The 20,105-nt window shown below is 40.8% G+C and overlaps 1 protein-coding gene across 2 annotated transcripts in view; it reads right to left on the bottom strand.

Moving 5' to 3' along the window:
- Positions 1 to 4,002: 4,002 nt before the first annotated feature.
- The window catches only part of LOC135517565 (calmodulin-regulated spectrin-associated protein 1-B-like), a 117,702-nt gene continuing 101,599 nt past the window's right edge, over positions 4,003 to 20,105 (bottom strand). For both annotated transcript variants that reach the window (XM_064941978.1, XM_064941979.1), the window contains 4 exons: positions 13,549 to 13,639; positions 13,331 to 13,446; positions 8,035 to 8,153; positions 4,003 to 5,835 (listed from right to left, as the gene is read on the bottom strand). In XM_064941978.1, the coding sequence (XP_064798050.1) occupies positions 5,542 to 5,835; positions 8,035 to 8,153; positions 13,331 to 13,446; positions 13,549 to 13,639 (620 nt within the window). In that variant the 3' untranslated portion in view covers positions 4,003 to 5,541. The remainder of the gene's footprint in view (positions 5,836 to 8,034; positions 8,154 to 13,330; positions 13,447 to 13,548; positions 13,640 to 20,105) is intronic.

Genomic DNA, 20,105 nt, shown 5'->3' with positions numbered 1-20,105 from the left:
TCCTCCACTTTCACCTTCTCTGACTTCATAATACTCTCATCTAAATACTTCTGATTCATCCACAAGATTACTTTTATGTTGTGATTTGAAAAGCACAGTGCCTCAAAGAGGTGCTGTTGAGCAACAAGGCACAGAAAAAAGTTGTATACTCTGAGCCCATTGTCATTTGTTTTCTTCCCGAATCCCTGGGCGACAGCCTTAAGGATGTGGGCAGAGCACAGATGGAGCACTGTCTAGTCTTTGCAATCCTCTTTTTCCTCCAAGGAAACTATGCTGTGGGCTCTGTTTAGATAAGTGATATAGATATATAACTAGGATCTTCAAACACTTTTCTGTGTACAAGTGAACGCCAAACAGCTCGACTTGAAGATGTAGTAGCTGAAGTTGTGGCACACTCCTTCAAAACCTTTAGTGTAAGCATGAGCTCTAGCATCATGCCATTGTGCAGCCTTGTGCGCTTTCTGATTTCAGCCCCAATCACTTTGAGAATATCTTTTGAAATGCTTCTTTTAATGTTGCCTGCCAAAATCTCCTCTGTATGTTTTTTAACTGTCTGTAGTGGTGGACCTACATCTTCTCTCACTTCATTGGATGTGTCACCTCACTAAATCTGAATACCATGATATTGACATATTTACTATATTTGCTAGGCCTTTGTCGTCAAAACATGTATTTCACTTTACATGACTGAAAGGTGCAGATGGCCGAGGCACAGGAGTACGGTGAATCTTTTTTCTCCGGCTGTGACTAGCTTTGATATGCTGGTATTTGAATTCCAAGGTGCAGCATGGATTGACCTTATTCAATTCAGAATAAAGCACATCTGTCCATGGCTGTTTTTTTATATATATTTTTTTAAATATTTGAGGTACCTGGTAAGGGCTTTATTTTCATCCTTGAAAATAAAGGAGAGCCACACACTCTAGGAGCTCAGATGCAAAAATGTAATATCCAACATTTTGACAACCAAGCTGTCTTCATCAGGGTATAATCACAAACACTGCGGGATGACTCGTTTATATAGCGTCAAAAGACACACAGGAGTCTGTAATCATGGCCAAGAGTGGCCTAATATCATTGGTTAATTCTCAAATATTAAAATGGCATACAAAGAACAACATACAAAAAAACAAATGGATAGCATACGATCATAAATTCATTTTAGACTACACAAGCTTACAAACAATTACAATGGCAAAGTCACAATAATCACAAGAATGGCTTCAAATCAAAGTCTACGTTGAGACCGAAGGTATGTAGTATGATCTCTATCATTGAATCTCTTGATCTTCTCCCTGAGAATACCTTGTATTTACTTTTGATGTTGAGTCGTTATACACTAATATTCCACACGAGGGCGGTATTGAAGCTATGGAACATTTTCTTCTGCAACCATCCCTAATGAACTACCTTCCAGTGCCTGCATTATAACATAGGCTGAAATAGTACTCACACATAACTATTTCATGTTTCTAAATTATTTCTTTATTCAGACGAAGAGTACTGCTATGGAATCCCTCATGGCTCCTAACTATGCTACTTTGTATGTGGGTTACATGGAGAAAGTCTATTTTCAATCCTCTCAAAAATGTTTTGTTGAATAACATCATTATTTGGATACGGTTATTGATGATATTTTTGTTCTATGGAGGACTGATGCCAAACAGCTCCAGACGTTCCATGCTTTTCTTAACTGATCATTTGAGATTTACTATGCAATCTGATACACTTCAAATCAGTTTACTTGATCTTCTGATCTTGTGTGAAAATAATGTTCCATACACTGATCTTTACAGGAAACCTACTGATTGTAACAGTTTGTTGAGGGCTCACAGTTGTCACCCACTTCCCTTGAAAAATAGTTTGTCCTACAGCCAATTGTGTCGAAAGAATTAGCAAAAAACTATCAATTTTCTACAGAAAATATGGCTGAGACGCAAAGAAAGTTCAAGGACAGGGGGTACAGAAATGATCAGATTAATATTGCCATTGAGAAAATTCAAAACAAAACGAGACATGAGCTTTTTCAAGGTCAGTCTCAAAAATAAGCATTCTTGCGTTCTAACTACCCACTACTCAAAGTGGTCTGAACAAATTAAGGGAATCATTCACAAACATTGGCACATTCTAAAATCCGATGATAGTCTCGGTAATGTGTTTTCGGACCTTCCCTTGGTCGTATTCTCACGGGGCAGAAATCTCAGAGACCAATTGGTACACTCTGATTTACCACCCCAAGATATTCCTGAACAACGTCTATTTGCGCCCCTACTTGAGATGGATATTACATGTGTAATGGCTGTGCTCAATGCAATGGCACTTGTAAATCTAGATCCTTCAAACACCCTCAAACAGGGAAATTGATCCCAATCAAAGGTGTTATTACGTGCTCCACTAAGGCAGATATTTATCTTATAACTTGTCCTTGTGGTAAAAATGATGTGGGTAAAACAAAGCGCAAATTAAAAGTACGTATCTCAGAGCATCGCAAAAACTTGACTTGCCCAGTTGTGGCCCACTTTTTGGAGGCAAACCACTCGATTTAATCTCTGCGTTACATTGGCATCGAACATGTCACCCTCCCTAGGAGAGGGGGTGACCTTAATAATTTATTGTTAATACGAGAGGCTGCCTGGATCTTTAACTTAAAGACCCTTGCTCCCTTCGATCTCAATGTAGACATTGATCGGAAGTCATTCTTGTGATTACTGTGACTTTGCCATTGTAATTGTTGGTAAACTTGTGTAGTCTAAAATGAATTTATGATCGTATGCTATCCATTTGTTTTTTGTATGCCATTTTAATATTTGAGTATTAACCAATGACATTAGGCCACTCTTGGCCATGATTAGACACCTGTGTGTCTTTTGACACTACATAAACGAGTCATCCCGCAGTGTTTGTGATTATACCCTGAAGACAGCTTGGCTGTCAAAACGTTGGATATTACATTTTTGCATCTGAGCACCTAGATTGTGCGGCTCTCTTTTATTTTCAAGTTTTCTACTCCGCTAGCAAACATCTCGCCTAAATAGGTGTGCGTTTCTTTTTCTTCTACTTTATTTTCATTCACCTTAATAGAAATGGAAAATGACTGCCCCTGGTCTGGTCATTCTTTTAGCATCACTCACTTGTTCTGTCCCTCTGTCTCTGGAGTAATCTTCATCACTGTGCTTGTATGTCTTCTTTTCTGTCCTCTAGAGTCTCTGCCTCACCTTCTGTCCCTCTGTGTTGCACGTGTAGTGCTATTTTTCGTGGCATCATTAAGTCACCTACCTACGTTACATAGGAATGCACGTCAGCTTTGACATCGGTTTTGCACATGGGCGTTAAACTAGACATCGGGCCAATGCCGATGTTGGCATTGTTAGCTAATATCGTTCGATTCCAACATGCTTACCGATATGACGTGCATCCCTAATATTTACAGATGGCATACAAGTTCGTTATTAAGGCACATGAAAGTTCACATTCCAGAAAGCATTTCGATTAAGTAGTAATGTGCGATATATGCAATCTTATTGAAACGGGTCACAAAATATACATATTTAACCCCTTATTTGTCGCACTAAAAAAATCTTCATATACTGTATACTCCCATGTATTTTTTCCCACTGGTACCGGGGGACCTTCAGACGAGTCTTGTGTAGCCCAGCAGGACTATATTTAGTTCTCCAGACATATGGTATGTTTATAAAGACATTTGATAAAATAAAGATAGTGTCCACCAGGCTGGCCCAAGGATTAGTTTTTCAAATAAAAAGCAGAAAGCATGCTTAAATCATAGGCTACACTTCAGACTGTAGTGCTATTTGCATGTGACTTTTCCAATGCTCTGCTTGCACTCTATCCCCCATGATGCGATAATGACACGATAAGTCAAGATCTTAATCCAGTTTAGAAGCAATGCATTATGATCAACAGCTGAAAAAACCCACAATATAAATAAATATTCATGAATTAAATGAAATCATGGGCAACAAAGCAAAGGAACCATTGTTAGTTTACCAGTATTATTTATTACACTAGTGTTTTCAAAACAAATATATAGTAGAATATTTTAAAGAAACAAATACAATCTTTAAAGCCAGTAATGAAAAATTCAATTGCGCCAACTTTTAGTAAACATAAGGTGGTACAGTATATACAAAACCACTACTCACATGTACAAAATGCAGCAAATAATATCAAGTGTTGTCCAGTTTCCCTTGAATTGAATGAACTTGAGGCATAGTCAGTCATGGTAGAGCTGCTCTTAGTGCTCACAGACAGCAGCTTGAGGTCATGAATGGGGCCAGGACTTTTCCCCGACCATGTGACTAGGGAAAAATCCTGGCAACTGTTATAGTCTGCAAGTAGGGCCAATAGTTGTTTTTGTTGTCCTGGCCAGATCACATTGCCAGAAAAAAACCTAAACCTAGTCAGTTACTTCATATCAGGTTCCAGTGTATTAGTGAAAAGGAGCAGAAGACCTTGGTGTCTCTCTGCTGGTAAGAGTGAGCTGAGCATTCAGTGGATTTGGATCTTCATGAGTACCATTGATCGTGGGCCAGTATTCTGCTGTAACATACTGTAGATAGAGTGTAATAGACAAACCCAAAGCGTGCTCGTTTGGAACCGAGTAAATACTAATCCCCACCTCAACACTAACAATAACACTGAGGAAATGATGAGCCTTCCTTCTCCTGGGACAAGAGCATTCATCTTTTAACTGAATTAAACAGTGGTGGAGCTTATTCCACTGCATGATAAAACCTTTGTTAAAGCATAATTTAACGAGTAAACACATTCAGAGAGACACACAGCCACGCATTCCCAACCCCCCTTTCCACAAACATCTGCAAAAACACACACAAAAACAAGACTTGACCATATCTTTCTCATAATTTTCAAAAATGTTAAGTAAAGTTTATTCATGGTAAAATAACTTAAAAGCCCATACTTGTATTATTGAATAAATAGCCATTTGAAGGAGATCAGAGGGGTCACAGCTGCAGGATTTTGCCCGACTAGAACAAACACTTTCAAACAATTTTGACAATGGCTGTGGTTTCTATTATTATAAGTCTGTAGTGTCTGTACTTTCAGTGCTGCCTCTATTTGCACTTATTTCAGTAGTCTGTAGTTTCAGTATTACTTTGTTTTGTCTTTTTGATCCACTACATAAGGGTAAAGTACTGTATAGAAGAAGTGTGTTCAGTGCTAAACTATAGGCTATTCCTTAGTTAGCATAAAACCTAATACCTAAAACATAAAAAGTGCCATATGCAGAAAACTGCCTTGAGAAAAAACAAAAACATTCCTAATCTTTAAAAGACTCATTCGGTTAGTTGGAAGGTGTTCATTAAAATTCTCAGATCCATCTCCACGGAGACCGCCATTTACACCAGTCCGAAGGCTAGACACACACAGCAATAGACCAATCCCCCGTCATCAACAGGTCAAACCCACAGAATGGTCATATCCAAGACTACTGGGTCCTGCCCAATCGTAGAATGAATGACTATGGTGTGCCTTCTTGTCCTCCTCTTCTTCCCTTCCTCAATTCTTCCTAGAAGATCCACTGGGCCTCTTGATCTGCCACAGGTGGTTGTGTATGGTCAGGGCATCCACGCTGACTGACACGGTCTTGGCGGGGATGCAGTTGAACTGCTTGCGGTCGGAGCTGTACTTATAGAGCTTGTCGATCATCTTGCGGCTGATGCTGCGTGGCCCCATGCCGGTGAACTTGACAATCTCCTCTGTGTCGGGGGAGAAGGAGTAGATGGCTCGGAATTGGCAGCTACCGTCCCTGAACAGAATCATCAGGTGGTTGACCTCACACCTCTCCAGCTCCTGGCATTGGAGAGACAGATGGAAGAAACAACCATTAGTAACCATGGGAAGAAGAACATCAAACTCTACTATACAGTGGGAATCAGAGGGATATATAAAAATACAGGATAACCAAGTTAGCTGTATAAACACTGACAAAAACATTTAGGCCAAACATTCTGATGTTTTTATTGACTCAGACTGTTTTCTCTTTTACTGTATATAACTTCTTGACACTAGTAATGAGGACAATTAATTGGCTATAGTAAAATCACAGACTCTTTCTAGAACTACAATACTATTGACTCACCTCAAATAATTCTCACAGGTAATGAGGAAAATTAATTTTCTATACTGAAATTGCAGAGGCCTTCTGCACTGAACAAAATATAAAAGCAACTATTTTTTATTGAGTTACAGTTCATATACGGAAATCAGACAATTGAAATAAATTCCTTAGGCCCTAATCTATGGATTTCACATGACTGGGAATACAGATATGCATCTGTTGATCACAGATACCTTAAAAGAAATGGGCCTCACAATGGGCCTCTGGATCTCGTCACGATAAAATGCAATTGTGTTAGTTGTCCGTAGCTTATGCCTGCCCATATCATAACCCCAACGCCACCATAGGGGACTCTGTTCACAAAGCTGACATCAGCAAACCGCTCACCCACACGACTCCATCTGCCCAGTACAGTTGAAACAGGGATTCATCCGTGAAGAGCACACTTCTCCAGAGTGCCAGTGGCCATCGAAGGTCAGCATTTTCCCACTGAAGTCGGTTATGATGCAGTCAGGTCAAGACCCTGAGAACGACGAGCACGCGCATGAGCTTCCCGAGACGGTTTCTGACAGTTTGTGCAGAGTGACCAAAAGTATGTGGACACCTGCTCATCAAACATCTCATTCCAAAATCATGGGCATTCATATGGAGTTGGTCCCCCCTTTGCTGCTATAACAGCCTCCACCCTTCTGCGAAGGCTTTCCACTAGATGTTGGAACATTACTGTGGGGACTTGCTTCCACTCAGCCACAACAGCATTATTGAGGTCGAGCACTGATGTTGGGCGATTAGGCCTGGCTCGCAGTCTGCGTTTCAATTAATCCCAAAGGTGTTCAATGGGGTTGAGGTCAGGGCTGTGTGCAGGCCAGTCAAGTTCTTCCACAAAGATCTCGAAAGAACATTTCTGTACGGACCTCGCTTTGTGCACAAGGGCATTGTCATGCGGAAACAGGAAAGTGCCTTCCGCAAATTAGTCACAAAGTTGGAAGCAGAATCATCAAGAAAGTCATTACATGCTGTAACGTTAAAATTTCCTCACACTGGAACTATGTGGCCTAGCCCGAACCATGAAAAAACAAACTTCACAGTTGGCACTATGCATTCTGACAGTTTGTGCAGAAAGTCTTTGGTTGTGCAAACCCACAGTTTCATCAGCTGTCCGGGTGGGTGGTCCCAGATGATTCCTCAGGTGAAGAACCCGGATGTGGAAGTCCTGGGCTGGCGTGGTTACGCGTGGTCTGCAGTTGTGAGTTCGGTTGGACGTACTGCCAAATTCTCCAAAACAACATTGGAGGCGGATTATGGTCGAGAAATGAACATTCAATTCTCTGGCAACAGCTCTGGTGGACATTCCTGCAGTCGCAAGCCAATTGCACATTCCCTCAAAACTTGAGACATCTGTGGCATTGTGTTGTGTGACAAAACGGCACAATTTAGAGTGGCTTTTTATTTTCCCCAGCACAAGGTGCACCTGTGTAATGATAATGCTGTTCAATCAGCTTCTTAATATGCCACACCTGTCAGGTGGATGGATTATCTTGGCAAAGGAGAAATGCACACTAACAGGGATGTAAACACATTTGTGCTTATGAAACATTTCTGGGATATTTTATTTCAGCTCATTTTTAAAATTTATTTAACCTTTACTTAACTAGGCAATGACGGCCTACCCCGGCCAAACCTGGACGACGCTGGGCCAATTGTGCACCGCCCTATGGGACTCCCGATCACAGCCAGTTGTGATACAGCCCGGGATCGAACCCAGGTCTGTCGTGACGCCTCTAGCACTGCGATACAGTGCCTGAGACCGCTGCGCCACTCGGTCCCCGAAATATGGGACCAACACTTTACATGTTGCATTGATATTTTTGGCTATAGTAAAATCATGGAGGCCTTCTAGTACTACCATACTATACTATGGATGGACTGACCTCTAGGATGGTGTTCTTCTGGGCTTCGTTGACCTTGCCAGCCAGGCAGCAGTGGGTGATGGCATTGTGTATTATCGGCTTGTTGGACTTGGAAACACACTCCTTAAAAAGCTTGGGACCTGCAACGAGGACAGAAACCATAATGATCACCATTGTACTCTGGTGTGTATGTAATACTCACCATTAGAGATGTGACAAATGAAACATTTTGCTCAACGTTTAAAAAGCCATTTTCCGTTAAAGCGATAACAAAACAATCATTACATTCATTAATCATTAAATTCAATTTACAATGCAGAATAATGGTCCTATTACGTATGCATGACTGCTTGGGCTGGGCAATGAAGTTATATCTACTACAGTCATATACCCTTAAAAGAGCCTCGGCTACAGCATGTTTGTTTGTCTGTAACATGCTGACCAGACACCATCGGGCGCATGTTGATTTTGTCTCCCCACACCAGACGTGATTAGGACACGCAGGTTGAAATATCAAAACAAACTCTGAACCAATTATATTATTGTGGTCGAAAAGCATTAAACATTTAGGGCAATTTAGCTAGCTTGCTGTTGCTAGTTCATTTGTCCTGGGATGTAAACATTGGGTTGTTATTTTACAATGCACACGGTCCTCTATCCACAGACAAAACAGTAAACGGAATTTGTTTCTAGTAATTTCTCCTCCTTCCTTCAGGCTTCTTCTTCGGACTTTATATGGCGGTTGGCAACCAACTTTAAGGTGTATTACCACAACTGAATGGATTCTGGACCTCAGTTCTTCTTTCAATCACCCACGTGGGTATATGCTCCTAAAAACCAATGAGGAGATGGGAGCGGCAGGACTTGCAGCGCGTTGAGCGTCACAAATAGAACCAACTTCTGCAAACGCTCGCGAGCAGTGTGGGTGCAATGATTGAATAACATGTATGTGTACGTTTATTTTGAAACCCTCTCACACGTGACGTGTCCGGTCTAGTCAGCATGTAAGGGCACACTACGGCTTTTTAATAAATGCAGACACAAAACCTTCTCTGGAGATAGTTCGAAGCGCCACTGAACAGTAATTTTACTTGTCTGTTAAGGAATGCTGCTTCTAAAGTAGGACAAATGACTAAGTGACCAGAACTGTCAGTCAAATAACCTTGCTTGCCTACTGCGTGCAGACCACTCTTTACTGAAAAAGTACTTTAAATTGATTGGGGACGTATTTGTGGAGGAATATAACCGTTTTTATGGGTGATTTGTGATGTTTTATTGGTGCTTACCATGACTGTGTGTGTGTGTGTGTGTGTGTGTGTGTGTGTGTGTGTGTGCGTGTGTGCGTGCGTGTGTTTGTGTGCATGTACAGTTGAAGTCAGAAGTTTATATACACCTTAGCCAAATACATTTAAACTCAGTTTTTCACAATTCCTAACATTTAATCCGTAAAAAATTCCCTGGTAGCATTGCCGGTAATTTTTTTTAAAACTTGGGTCAAGCGTGTCGGGTAGCCTTCCACAAGCTTCCCACAATAAATTTGGTGAATTTTGGCCCATTTCTTCCTGACAGAACTGGTGTAACTGAGTCAGGTTTGTCAGCCTCCTTCCTCACACACACTTTTCAAAATTCACTCAACTTATTGTGGGAAGCTTGTGGAAGGCTCCCTGAAACTTTGACCCAAGTTAAACAATTTAAAGGGAGTGGGCTCACTCACAATTTTGCCTAAGAACACAGCCATGAATAAAGAATAGTACCAACACATCCTCCGAGAGCAACTTCTCCCAACCATCCAGGAACAGTTTGGTGACGAACAATGCCTTTTCCAGCATGATGGAGCACCTTGCCATAAGGCAAAAGTGATAACTAAGTGGCTCGGGGAACAAAACAGCGATATTTTGGGCCCAGACCTTCGCTCCATTGAGAACCTTTGGTCAATTCTCAAGAGGCGGGTGGACAAACAAAAACCCACACATTCTGACAAACTCCAAGCATTGATTATGCAAGAATGGGCTGCCATCAGTCAGGATGTGGGCCAGAAGTTAATTGACAGCATGCCAGGGCGGATTGCAGGGGTCTTGAAAAAGAAGGGTCAAATATTGACTCTATGCATAAACTTCATGTAATTGTCAATAAAAGCCTTTGACACTTATGAAATGCTTGTAATTATACTTATATATATATATATTATACAGTATTCCATAGTAACACCTGCCAAAATATCTGAAGACACTGAAGCAGCAAACTTTGTGGAAATTAATATTTGTGTCATTCTCAAAACACTTGGCCATGACTGTATGTATGTATGACTGTATGTATGTATGTATGTATGTATGTATGTATGTATGACTGTATGTATGACTGTATGTATGTATGTATGTATGTATGTATGTATGTGTATATGTGTATCATGCAAAAGTTTTGGGTCACTTAGAAATGTCCTCGTTTTTGAAAGAAAATCACATTTTTTTCCATTAAAATGACATCAAATTTATCAGAAATACAGTGTAGACATTAATGTTGTAAATGACTATTGCAGCTGGAAATGGAAGATTTCTAATGTAATATCTACATAGACGACTATCACTCCTGTGTTTCAATGGCACATTGTGTTAGTTAATCCAAGTTTATCATTTTAAAAGTCTAATTGATCATTAGAAAACCCTTTTGCAATTATGTTAGAACAGATGAAAACTGTTGTTCTGATTAAAGAAGCAATAAAACTGGCCTTTAAAGTACCTGCAAAACACCAGTTTCAACTTCAACAGTGAAGAGGCGACTCCGGGATGTTGGCCTTCTAGGCAGAGTTGCAAAGAAAAAGATGTTCAGCTGTGCTAACAATTGCAAAAGGGTTTTCTAATGATCAATTAGCCTTTCAAAAATTATAAACTTGGATTAGCTCACACAATGTGTCTTTGGATCACAGGAGTCATGGTTGCTGATTAATGGGCTTCTGCAGTTATTCCATTAAGAATTAGTTTCCAGCTACAATAGTCATTAATGTCATTTACAACATTAACAAAGTCTACACTGTATTTCTGATCAATTTGAAGCTATTTTAATGCAAAAAATATGCTTTTCTTTAAAAAAAAAAAAGGTCATTTCTAAGTGACCCCAAACTTTTGAACGGTTGTGTATATTTACAGTGCCTTGCGAAAGTATTCGGCCCCCTTGAACTTTGCGAACTTTTGCCACATTTCAGGCTTCAAACATAAAGATATAAAACTGTATTTTTTTGTGAAGAATCAACAACAAGTGGGATACAATCATGAAGTGGAACAACATTTATTGGATATTTCAAACTTTTTTAACAAATCAAAAACTGAAAAATTGGGTGTGCAAAATCATTCAGCCCCTTTACTTTCAGTGCAGCAAACTCTCTCCAGAAGTTCAGTGAGGATCTCTGAATGATCCAATGTTGACCTAAATGACTAATGATGATAAATACAATCCACCTGTGTGTAATCAAGTCTCCGTATAAATGCACCTGCGCTGTGATAGACTCAGAGGTCCGTTAAAAGCGCAGAGAGCATCATGAAGAACAAGGAACACACCAGGCAGGTCCGAGATACTGTTGTGAAGAAGTTTAAAGCCGGATTTGGATACAAAAAGATTTCCCAAGCTTTAAACATCCCAAGGAGCACTGTGCAAGCGATAATATTGAAATGGAAGGAGTATCAGACCACTGCAAATCTACCAAGACCTGGCCGTCCCTCTAAACTTTCAGCTCATACAAGGAGAAGACTGATCAGAGATGCAGCCAAGAGGCCCATGATCACTCTGGATGAACTGCAGAGATCTACAGCTGAGGTGGGAGACTCTGTCCATAGGACAACAATCAGTCGTATATTGCACAAATCTGGACTTTATGGAAGAGTGGCAAGAAGAAAGCCATTTCTTAAAGATATCCATAAAAAGTGTCGTTTAAAGTTTGCCACAAGCCACCTGGGAGACACACCAAACATGTGGAAGAAGGTGCTCTGGTCAGATGAAACCAAAATTGAACTTTTTGGCAACAATGCAAAACGTTATGTTTGGCGTAAAAGCAACACAGCTCATCACCTTGAACACACCATCCCCACTGTCAAACATGGTGGTGGCAGCATCATGGTTTGGGCCTGCTTTACTTCAGCAGGGACAGGGAAGATGGTTAAAATTGATGGGAAGATGGATGGAGCCAAATACAGGACCATTCTGGAAGAAAACCTGATGGAGTCTGCAAAAGACCTGAGACTGGGATGGAGATTTGTCTTCCAACAAGACAATGATCCAAAACATAAAGCAAAATCTACAATGGAATGGTTCAAAAATAAACATATCCAGGTGTTAGAATGGCCAAGTCAAAGTCCAGACCTGAATCCAATCGAGAATCTGTGGAAAGAACTGAAAACTGCTGTTCACAAATGCTCTCCATCCAACCTCACTGAGCTCGAGCTGTTTTGCAAGGAGGAATGGGAAAAAATGTCAGTCTCTCGATGTGCAAAACTGATAGAGACATACCCCAAGCAACTTACAGCTGTAATCGCAGCAAAAGGTGGCGCTACAAAGTATTAACTTAAGGGGGCTGAATAATTTTGCACGCCCAATTTTTCAGTTTTTGATTTGTTAAAAAAGTTTGAAATATCTAATAAATGTCGTTCCACTTCATGATTGTGTCCCACTTGTTGTTGATTCTTCACAAAAAAATACAGTTTTATATCTTTATGTTTGAAGCCTGAAATGTGGCAAAAGGTTGCAAAGTTCAAGGGGGCCGAATACTTTCGCAAGGCACTGTATATTGTAATATACAGGGCACATTTGGAAAAGAGTCCTGTGTCTCAATAGGTCTCCCATGTTAAAATAAAAGATTCAGTATTTTGAACAGAGGAGACTGATTAGTTGCTGTACTTCCGAGAACAAACACTTGCATCTTATATAGCGAGCTAGCGAGGGACGGAGAGAGTGGGGAGTGGCACAGTATGGGCATGTTGGTCACCAGGCAGAGACAGTCAGAACTTTGCACTAGGCCTATCTATCTGCAATCAAAAGCTGTATCTCGCAATGGAATGCTGTATTTCACAATTTCTTGGCTTGCAATGTCTTGGAACTTTAGTATAGCAGGGCCTACCATCAATGAATAGGCTAGAATATTCCACACGCAACAGGGTGAAGACAAACTCGCATCATTAATGAAGAGTAATCGAGCCCAGCTACAATGTGATTAAAATGTTGTGATTATCTTTTCTTTTTGTTAGGATCCCAATTTTGTTAAAATTTAAAACATTCACACACCTACTCACCATTGAACTCAGGTGTGTGTGGGTGCATGTTTAATACTCACCATTGTACTCTACTGTAGATGTGATGGAGGAGGCTGTAGAGCCGTTCTCCCAGTCTCTCTCCATGTTCCTACTGGAGTTCATGCTTAGAAGAGGGAACGACTCCACCGACCCACACCTGGAACACACACACAGTTAACAGGGTGTCTGTCTGACACATACTCACACAAACAACCACACGCACCCAACCTTGCACATATGCGCGCACGCACACACACACCTCTGTGGTTTGGCTCCTCCAAAAGTGACACTCTCTGTCTCGGTGGCCAAGGAGAGAGTGGAGCCTGATTGGAAACAGTGGAGAATGTCCTCTGGAAGTCAACGAGACAAGAGTTAATCAATACCATAGAACAAGAAGCTTTGGATAAAAATGTCTGCTTCAATGGCATATATTATTATTGTAAATACACTATGTCTGTGTACACCAAATAAAAACAGACACTGAACAGTCATTTCACTGATATTCATTAACCATCCACATACAAGCAACATAGGAAGGTAAACTTTATTAGGGATGGGCATTTGAAAGAATGTCTGCTCGAGTAACGCAAACATGTTTTGGTACTGAAGTACTGGCATGTTCATGTAAAACAGGTCTAAAGACAAAATATTTGTCGTATGCTAGTCGTTCCAATTACTGTTTGTTCTGATACACAGTTGAAAACCAAACTGAACATATTTTCACTGCACTTGACATACTTCAAACAATCAAAATGTCTTCTGTAACTTGGTTAGTGGTTATAATGTAATCTGCTCAATAGATGCATTTGTAAATTTAGAGTACATGTATTAAATTATTAGCAAACAAATACAAACCTTTCCCAATTCTTGACCATCACTCACACCCAGGGTTGGGGTGTAACAGATTACATGTAATCCGTTACAAGGGATTAAAAAAAAAACGGTAACTGTAATCTGTTGCAAGCTAAAATATTGTAATCAGTTTACAGATACTTTTGAAAAGCTAGATGATTACTTGTAGGATTACTTTTGAATTCAGAAAGGATATTGGCACAAAAAAACTTTGACACTTCTCTTTTTTGTCAATGACATTCAAATCAGCATTGAAAAAAGGCGCAAGTTTAAGTTTGTTCCAACTGAGCGAGTCTGACCATAAGTCAGAGACCACTATGATGACACACCAACTGTGTTTGATGGATCCTGGAAAAAGAGCAGGAATAGGCTTTTGTAGGCTACAGTCTAAGCTATGTCTTCCAAAGGGCGACTGCTGTCGGCATCCAAAGATTATCCAACATGAATAAACGCTTGGAGGTAAGGATGACAGCAGTGGTGTAGTCTACAGCGATACGATACGGATATCACTTATTATTGATATCTACATAGCGCATTGATGTCAATCATACCGCTGCTCTCTCATTTAGCTATTTGCGCCTTACGGATTGTGGTTGTTCTGGATGGCTGTTGACATATCTAAATGTACATTTAAACCCCAAAATGGTTGAATTCAAGAAGTTTAAGCTGCCTATCAATCATTGTTTTTGAAACCATTAGACAGCCATTGAAAAATGTGCTCTTGCAAAAGCTGAATTGTGCGGATCCCAGCCTGTGGAATAAAAGTGGGGCTTTTATTGCTCAATCTAACTTAAAAAAGACCAAGATCCAAATAAAATTTTATTGGTCACATACATATGGTTAGAAGATGTTAATATGAGTATAACGAAATGCTTGTGCTTCTAGTTCCGACCATGCAGTAATATCTAACAAGTAATCTAACAATTTCACAAAAACTACCTTAAACACTGTCATGACGTTGGCCTGGGGGGTAGGTTTATGACAGTCATAAATACCTCTTCCCCCTTTTTTCCTCTCTCTACCCTACTGCGGTTACATTTGCAAAACCCTTGGTTAACATAGAGATTCTGGGAACATCAGTAGGTGGGGGGAAATTAACTGAATTGTGGTAATCCGAACAATTGAACATGGTGGTACTTAATGAATATGACGTCAGTTTGGTTGTCATCTGAGACATTCTCATCAATGATAAGATGACAAACTCTACAGTGGAAAGTCTACACATCAGAGTTATCGGATTCACATGGAATTGTTGTTAAATTTAAAATGTTAGAATATTAAATGATTCGTGATGGGATGAAAAGTGATTTTAGCTTCTAAAATGTGAGATGTGGGTTTTCATAAGATAGGGCTGCTCAATCAGTGGCCCACCCCGGTGAAGGGACATGGGCTATAAAACTTTTCAAACATGCCCTCCTCTCCCTTCCTATATAAGCCCTTGACGACAATACAACTTCCTGTTCCGATGATGTGAGGATGACGGTCCAATGTCAGAATGGTTCAGATAATAACTACAGAACGAAGCCAACATCAGCGTGAGCTTGGTTGCGAATGGTATGAATTTTGAACTCTTATTCACTACAGAAGTGATACCTCCTAGCCGTTGAGTTAGCAACAGCAGATGCAACGAGGGTTAGGAAGGAACAGACAGAGTATCCCGTCTGTCACGTTACCACAACGTATCCAATTGACAACCAGAGACATTCTTCAAAGGATTCGGTTTGGCAACACAGCCTTCCATCTACCACCAACCTACCGAAGCGCAGCTCAGAGTACATATTTATTGCATTTTCCTTTTCCAAATAATAACAAGTAATTTAGAATGCATCAGATACTGTATTTATTTACTGTATTTACGATAGCACAGCTTCTCCCTGTGTCCCTCAGTCTTCCCGCTCTTTCACTCAAACCCAGCCCTTTTCCTTTGTGTAACAAGCTGTCATATCTGTTCTGCCCGCTAGGGACGTTTTCCTTTATGACGTAATTTGTAATCAAGTTATGATTTAAGTATGTGTAATTCTGTGTGATTAGTTAGGTATTTAGTAAATAAATAATTAAACCCAATTTTGTACTGCTGATTCAAATTGTTAGCCAAGGTTTGTGCAGATAAACAAGAATTTACAACTTTCAGATGAGTCTGAATTAAGATGAGGATTGATATTGACTGCTATTGATGTAAAATATTACTAGGTATTTAAGAGTTTATTCGGAAGATAACAGCTCTATAAATATTCTTTTGTGGTGCCCGACACTAGTTAATTACAATTACATGATTAGCTCAATCAGGTGATATTAATTACGAATAAATTATTTTATAGAATAGCATGTCATATCACTTAATCCGGCATAGCCAAAGACACGACAGCACACACAAGTGTAAAGGAATGAATAAGAATATGTACATATAAATATATGGGTGAGCGATGGCCGAACGGCATAGGCAAGATGCAGTAGATGGTATAGAGTACAGTTTATACATATGAGTAATGTAGGGTATGTAAACATTAAATAAGTGGCATTGCTTAAAGTGACTAGTGATACATTTATTACATCCAATTATTAATTGTTAAAAGTGGCTAGAGATTTGAGTCAGTATGTTGGCAGCAGCCACTCAATGTTAGTGTGGCTGTTTAACATTCTGATGGCCTTGAGATAGAAGCTGTTTTTCAGGCTCTCGGTCCCAGATTTGATGCACTTGTACTGACCTCGCCTTCTGGATGATAGCGGGGTGAACATGCAGTGGCTCAGATTGTTGTTGTCCTTGATGATCTTTTTGGCCTTCCTGTGACATTGGGTGGTATAGAGGTCCTGGAGGGCAGATAGTTTGCCCCCAGTGATGCGTTGTGCAGACCTCACTACCCTCTGGAGAGCCTTACGGTTGTGGGCGGAGCAGTTGCCGTACCAGGTGGTGAAACAGCCCGACAGGATGCTCTCGATTGTGCATCTGTAAAAGTTTGTTTTTGGTGACAAGTCAAATTTCTTCAGCCTCCTGAGGTTGAAGAGGCGCTGTTGTGGCTTCACCACACAGTCTGTGTGGGTGGACCCAGTTTGTCCGTGATGTGAACACAGAGGAACTTAAAACTTTTCACCTTCTCCATTACTGTCCCGTCGATGTGGATATGGGGGTGCTCCCTCTGCTGTTTCCTGAAGTCCCGGATCATCTCCTTTGTTTTGTTGACGTTGAGTGTGAGGTTATTTTCCTGACACCACACTGTGAGGGCCCTCACCTCCTCCCTGTAGGCTGTCTCATTGTTGTTGGTAATCAAGCCTACCACTGTAGTGACGTCTGCAAACTTAATGAATGAGTTGGAGGCGTGCATGGCCACGCAGTCATGGGTGAACAGGGAGTACAGGAGGGCTGAGAACGCACGCAATGGTGGCCCTCTTGAAGTATGTGGGAACAGCAGATTGGGATAGGGATTGATTGAACATGTCCATAAACACACCAGGAATGCCGCCGAGGCTGGCAGCCTTGCGAGTGTTAGCACGTTTAAATGTTTTACTCGCGTTGGCTGCGGTGACCCCGCAGGTTTTGGTAGCGGGCCGTGTCGGTGGCACTGTAGTCCTCAAAGCGAGCAAATAAGTTGTTTAGTTTGTCTGGGAGCAAGATATCAGGGTCCACGACGGGGCTGGTTTTCTTTTTGTAGTCCGTGATTGACTGTAGACCCTGCCACATACCTCTCGTGTCTGAGCCATTGAATTGTGACTCTACCATGTCTCTTTACTGACGCTTAGCTTGTTTGTTTGCCTGGTGGAGGGAATAGCTACACTTTTTGTATTCGGTCATGTTTCCGGTTGCCTTGCCCTGATAAAAAGCAGTGGTTCGCACTTTCAGTTTAGCACAAATGCTGCCATCAATTCACGGTTTCTGGTTGGGGAAGGTTTTAATAGTCGCCGTGAGTACAACTTCACAGATGCACTTGCTAATAAACTCGCTCCCTGAATCAGCGTATACATCAATGTCGTTGTTCGACGCTATCTGGAACATATCCCAGTCCATGTGATCAAAGCAATCTTTAAGAGTGGAATCAGATTGGTTGGACCAGCGTTGAACAGACCTGAGCACGGGCGTTTCCCATTTTAGTTTCTGTCTTTAGGCTGGGAGCAACAAAATGGAGTTGTGGTCAGATTTGCCGAAAGGAGCGCGAAGGGGCCTTTATATGCGTCGCGGAAGTTAGAGTAACAATGATCCAGAATTTTGCCAGCCCGGCTCGCACATTCGATATGCTGATAGAATTTAGGGAGCCTTGTTTTCAGATTAGCCTTGTTAAAATCCCCAGCTACAATACATGCAGCCACAGGATATGTGGTTTCCAGTTTATATAGTGTCAAAGAATTGTTTTTCAGGGCAATCGAGGTGTCTGTTTGGTGGGGGGATATACACGGCTGTGATTATAATCGAAGAGAATTATCTTGGTAGATAATGCGGTCGGCATTTGATTGTAAGGAATTCTAGGTCAGGTGAACAAAAGGACTTGAGTTCCTGTATGTTGTTATGATCACACCACGACTCGTTAATCATAAGGCATACACCCCCACTTTTCTTCTTACCAGAGAGATGTTTGTTTCTGTCGGCGCGATGCGCGAAGAAACTAGGTGGCTGTACAGACTCTAACGTATCCCGAGTGAGCCATGTTTCGTGAAACAGAATGTTACAATCTCTGATGTCTCTCTGGAAGGAAACCCTTGCTCGGATTTCGTCTACCTTGTTGTCAAGAGACTGGACATTGGCGAGTATTATACTCGGGAGCGGTGGGCGAGCCCGTCTATGGAGCATGACCAGAAGACCGCTCCGTCTGCGACGCCGTTGTTTTGGGTCGCCTGCTGGGGTCCGATTCATTGTCCTGGGTGGTGGACCAAACAGAGAATCCGCTTCGGGAAAGTCGTATTCCTGGTCGTATTGTTGGTAAGTTGACGTTGCTCTTATATCCAATAGTTCCTCCCGGCTGTATATAATAACACTTAAGATTTCCTGGGGTAACAGTGTAAGAAATAATACATTTAAAAAAATCCATAGCCCTAATGGACACATGCTCAAACTCACACACTTTTGAAAGACTTAAAAAAAGGGGCAATCTGCAGTTGCCACATCCATTTTTGGACTTATATTATAAATTATATATATTAATGTAATGATAAATATAATTGCGTTATTATATGTAGTAGAAAGAGATGGGTTAGAATAAGCCAACATAACCAACCCATAAAGTACAATTAAACATCCATGTATGGCCAGCTATGTAAACTTTAACATTGATTTATCCTGCAATAGATGTTGTTCAATTGTTAACATACAATTACCAACATACATCCCTCTTAAGGGGAAAGTAATCTAAAAGTTACTGCATGTAATCAGATTAAGTTACTGAGTTTGGGTAATCCAAAAGTTACGTTACTGATTACAAGTTTGGACATGTAATTAGTAACGGATTACATTTAGAAAGTAAACTACCCAACCCTGCTCACACCCACACCCTCACCCCAAATGGTTAGGTGATGTCAACCTGTTCTATTGTGATTATGTACACATAAAATATCATCGTATATGATGCTCTCGCCCCTGTTGGCCACCCTTCCCCCAAAAACGACAGTTGGGCTATAATGCGGAATCGAACTCAAGTGGACAAATCATGACAAAATGTCATGTTGTTGAGTACTTGGGCAGAGGCTAAGTGAAGGCAATGGCCTCTTACGGTATAGGGGGCAGCATTTTCACTTTTGGATAAATAGCGTGCCCAATTTCAACTTCCTTCTACTCATGCCAGGAATATAAGATATGCATATTATTAGTAGATTTGGATAGAAAACACTGAAGTTTCTAAAACTGGTTGAATCATGTCTGTGAGTATAACAGAACTTATGTAGCAGGCAAAACCCCGAGGACCAACTGTTCAGAATGTCTTTTTGTTGTTGGCCTCTGTTCCCTGAATTGTCATTGGCAAGTGATATTTCTTAGGAACCTGT

The sequence above is a fragment of the Oncorhynchus masou genome, chromosome 28 (genome assembly GCF_036934945.1).
Source record: "Oncorhynchus masou masou isolate Uvic2021 chromosome 28, UVic_Omas_1.1, whole genome shotgun sequence".
Taxonomy (NCBI): domain Eukaryota; kingdom Metazoa; phylum Chordata; class Actinopteri; order Salmoniformes; family Salmonidae; genus Oncorhynchus; species Oncorhynchus masou.
This window is presented reverse-complemented; position numbering and strand designations above follow the sequence as displayed.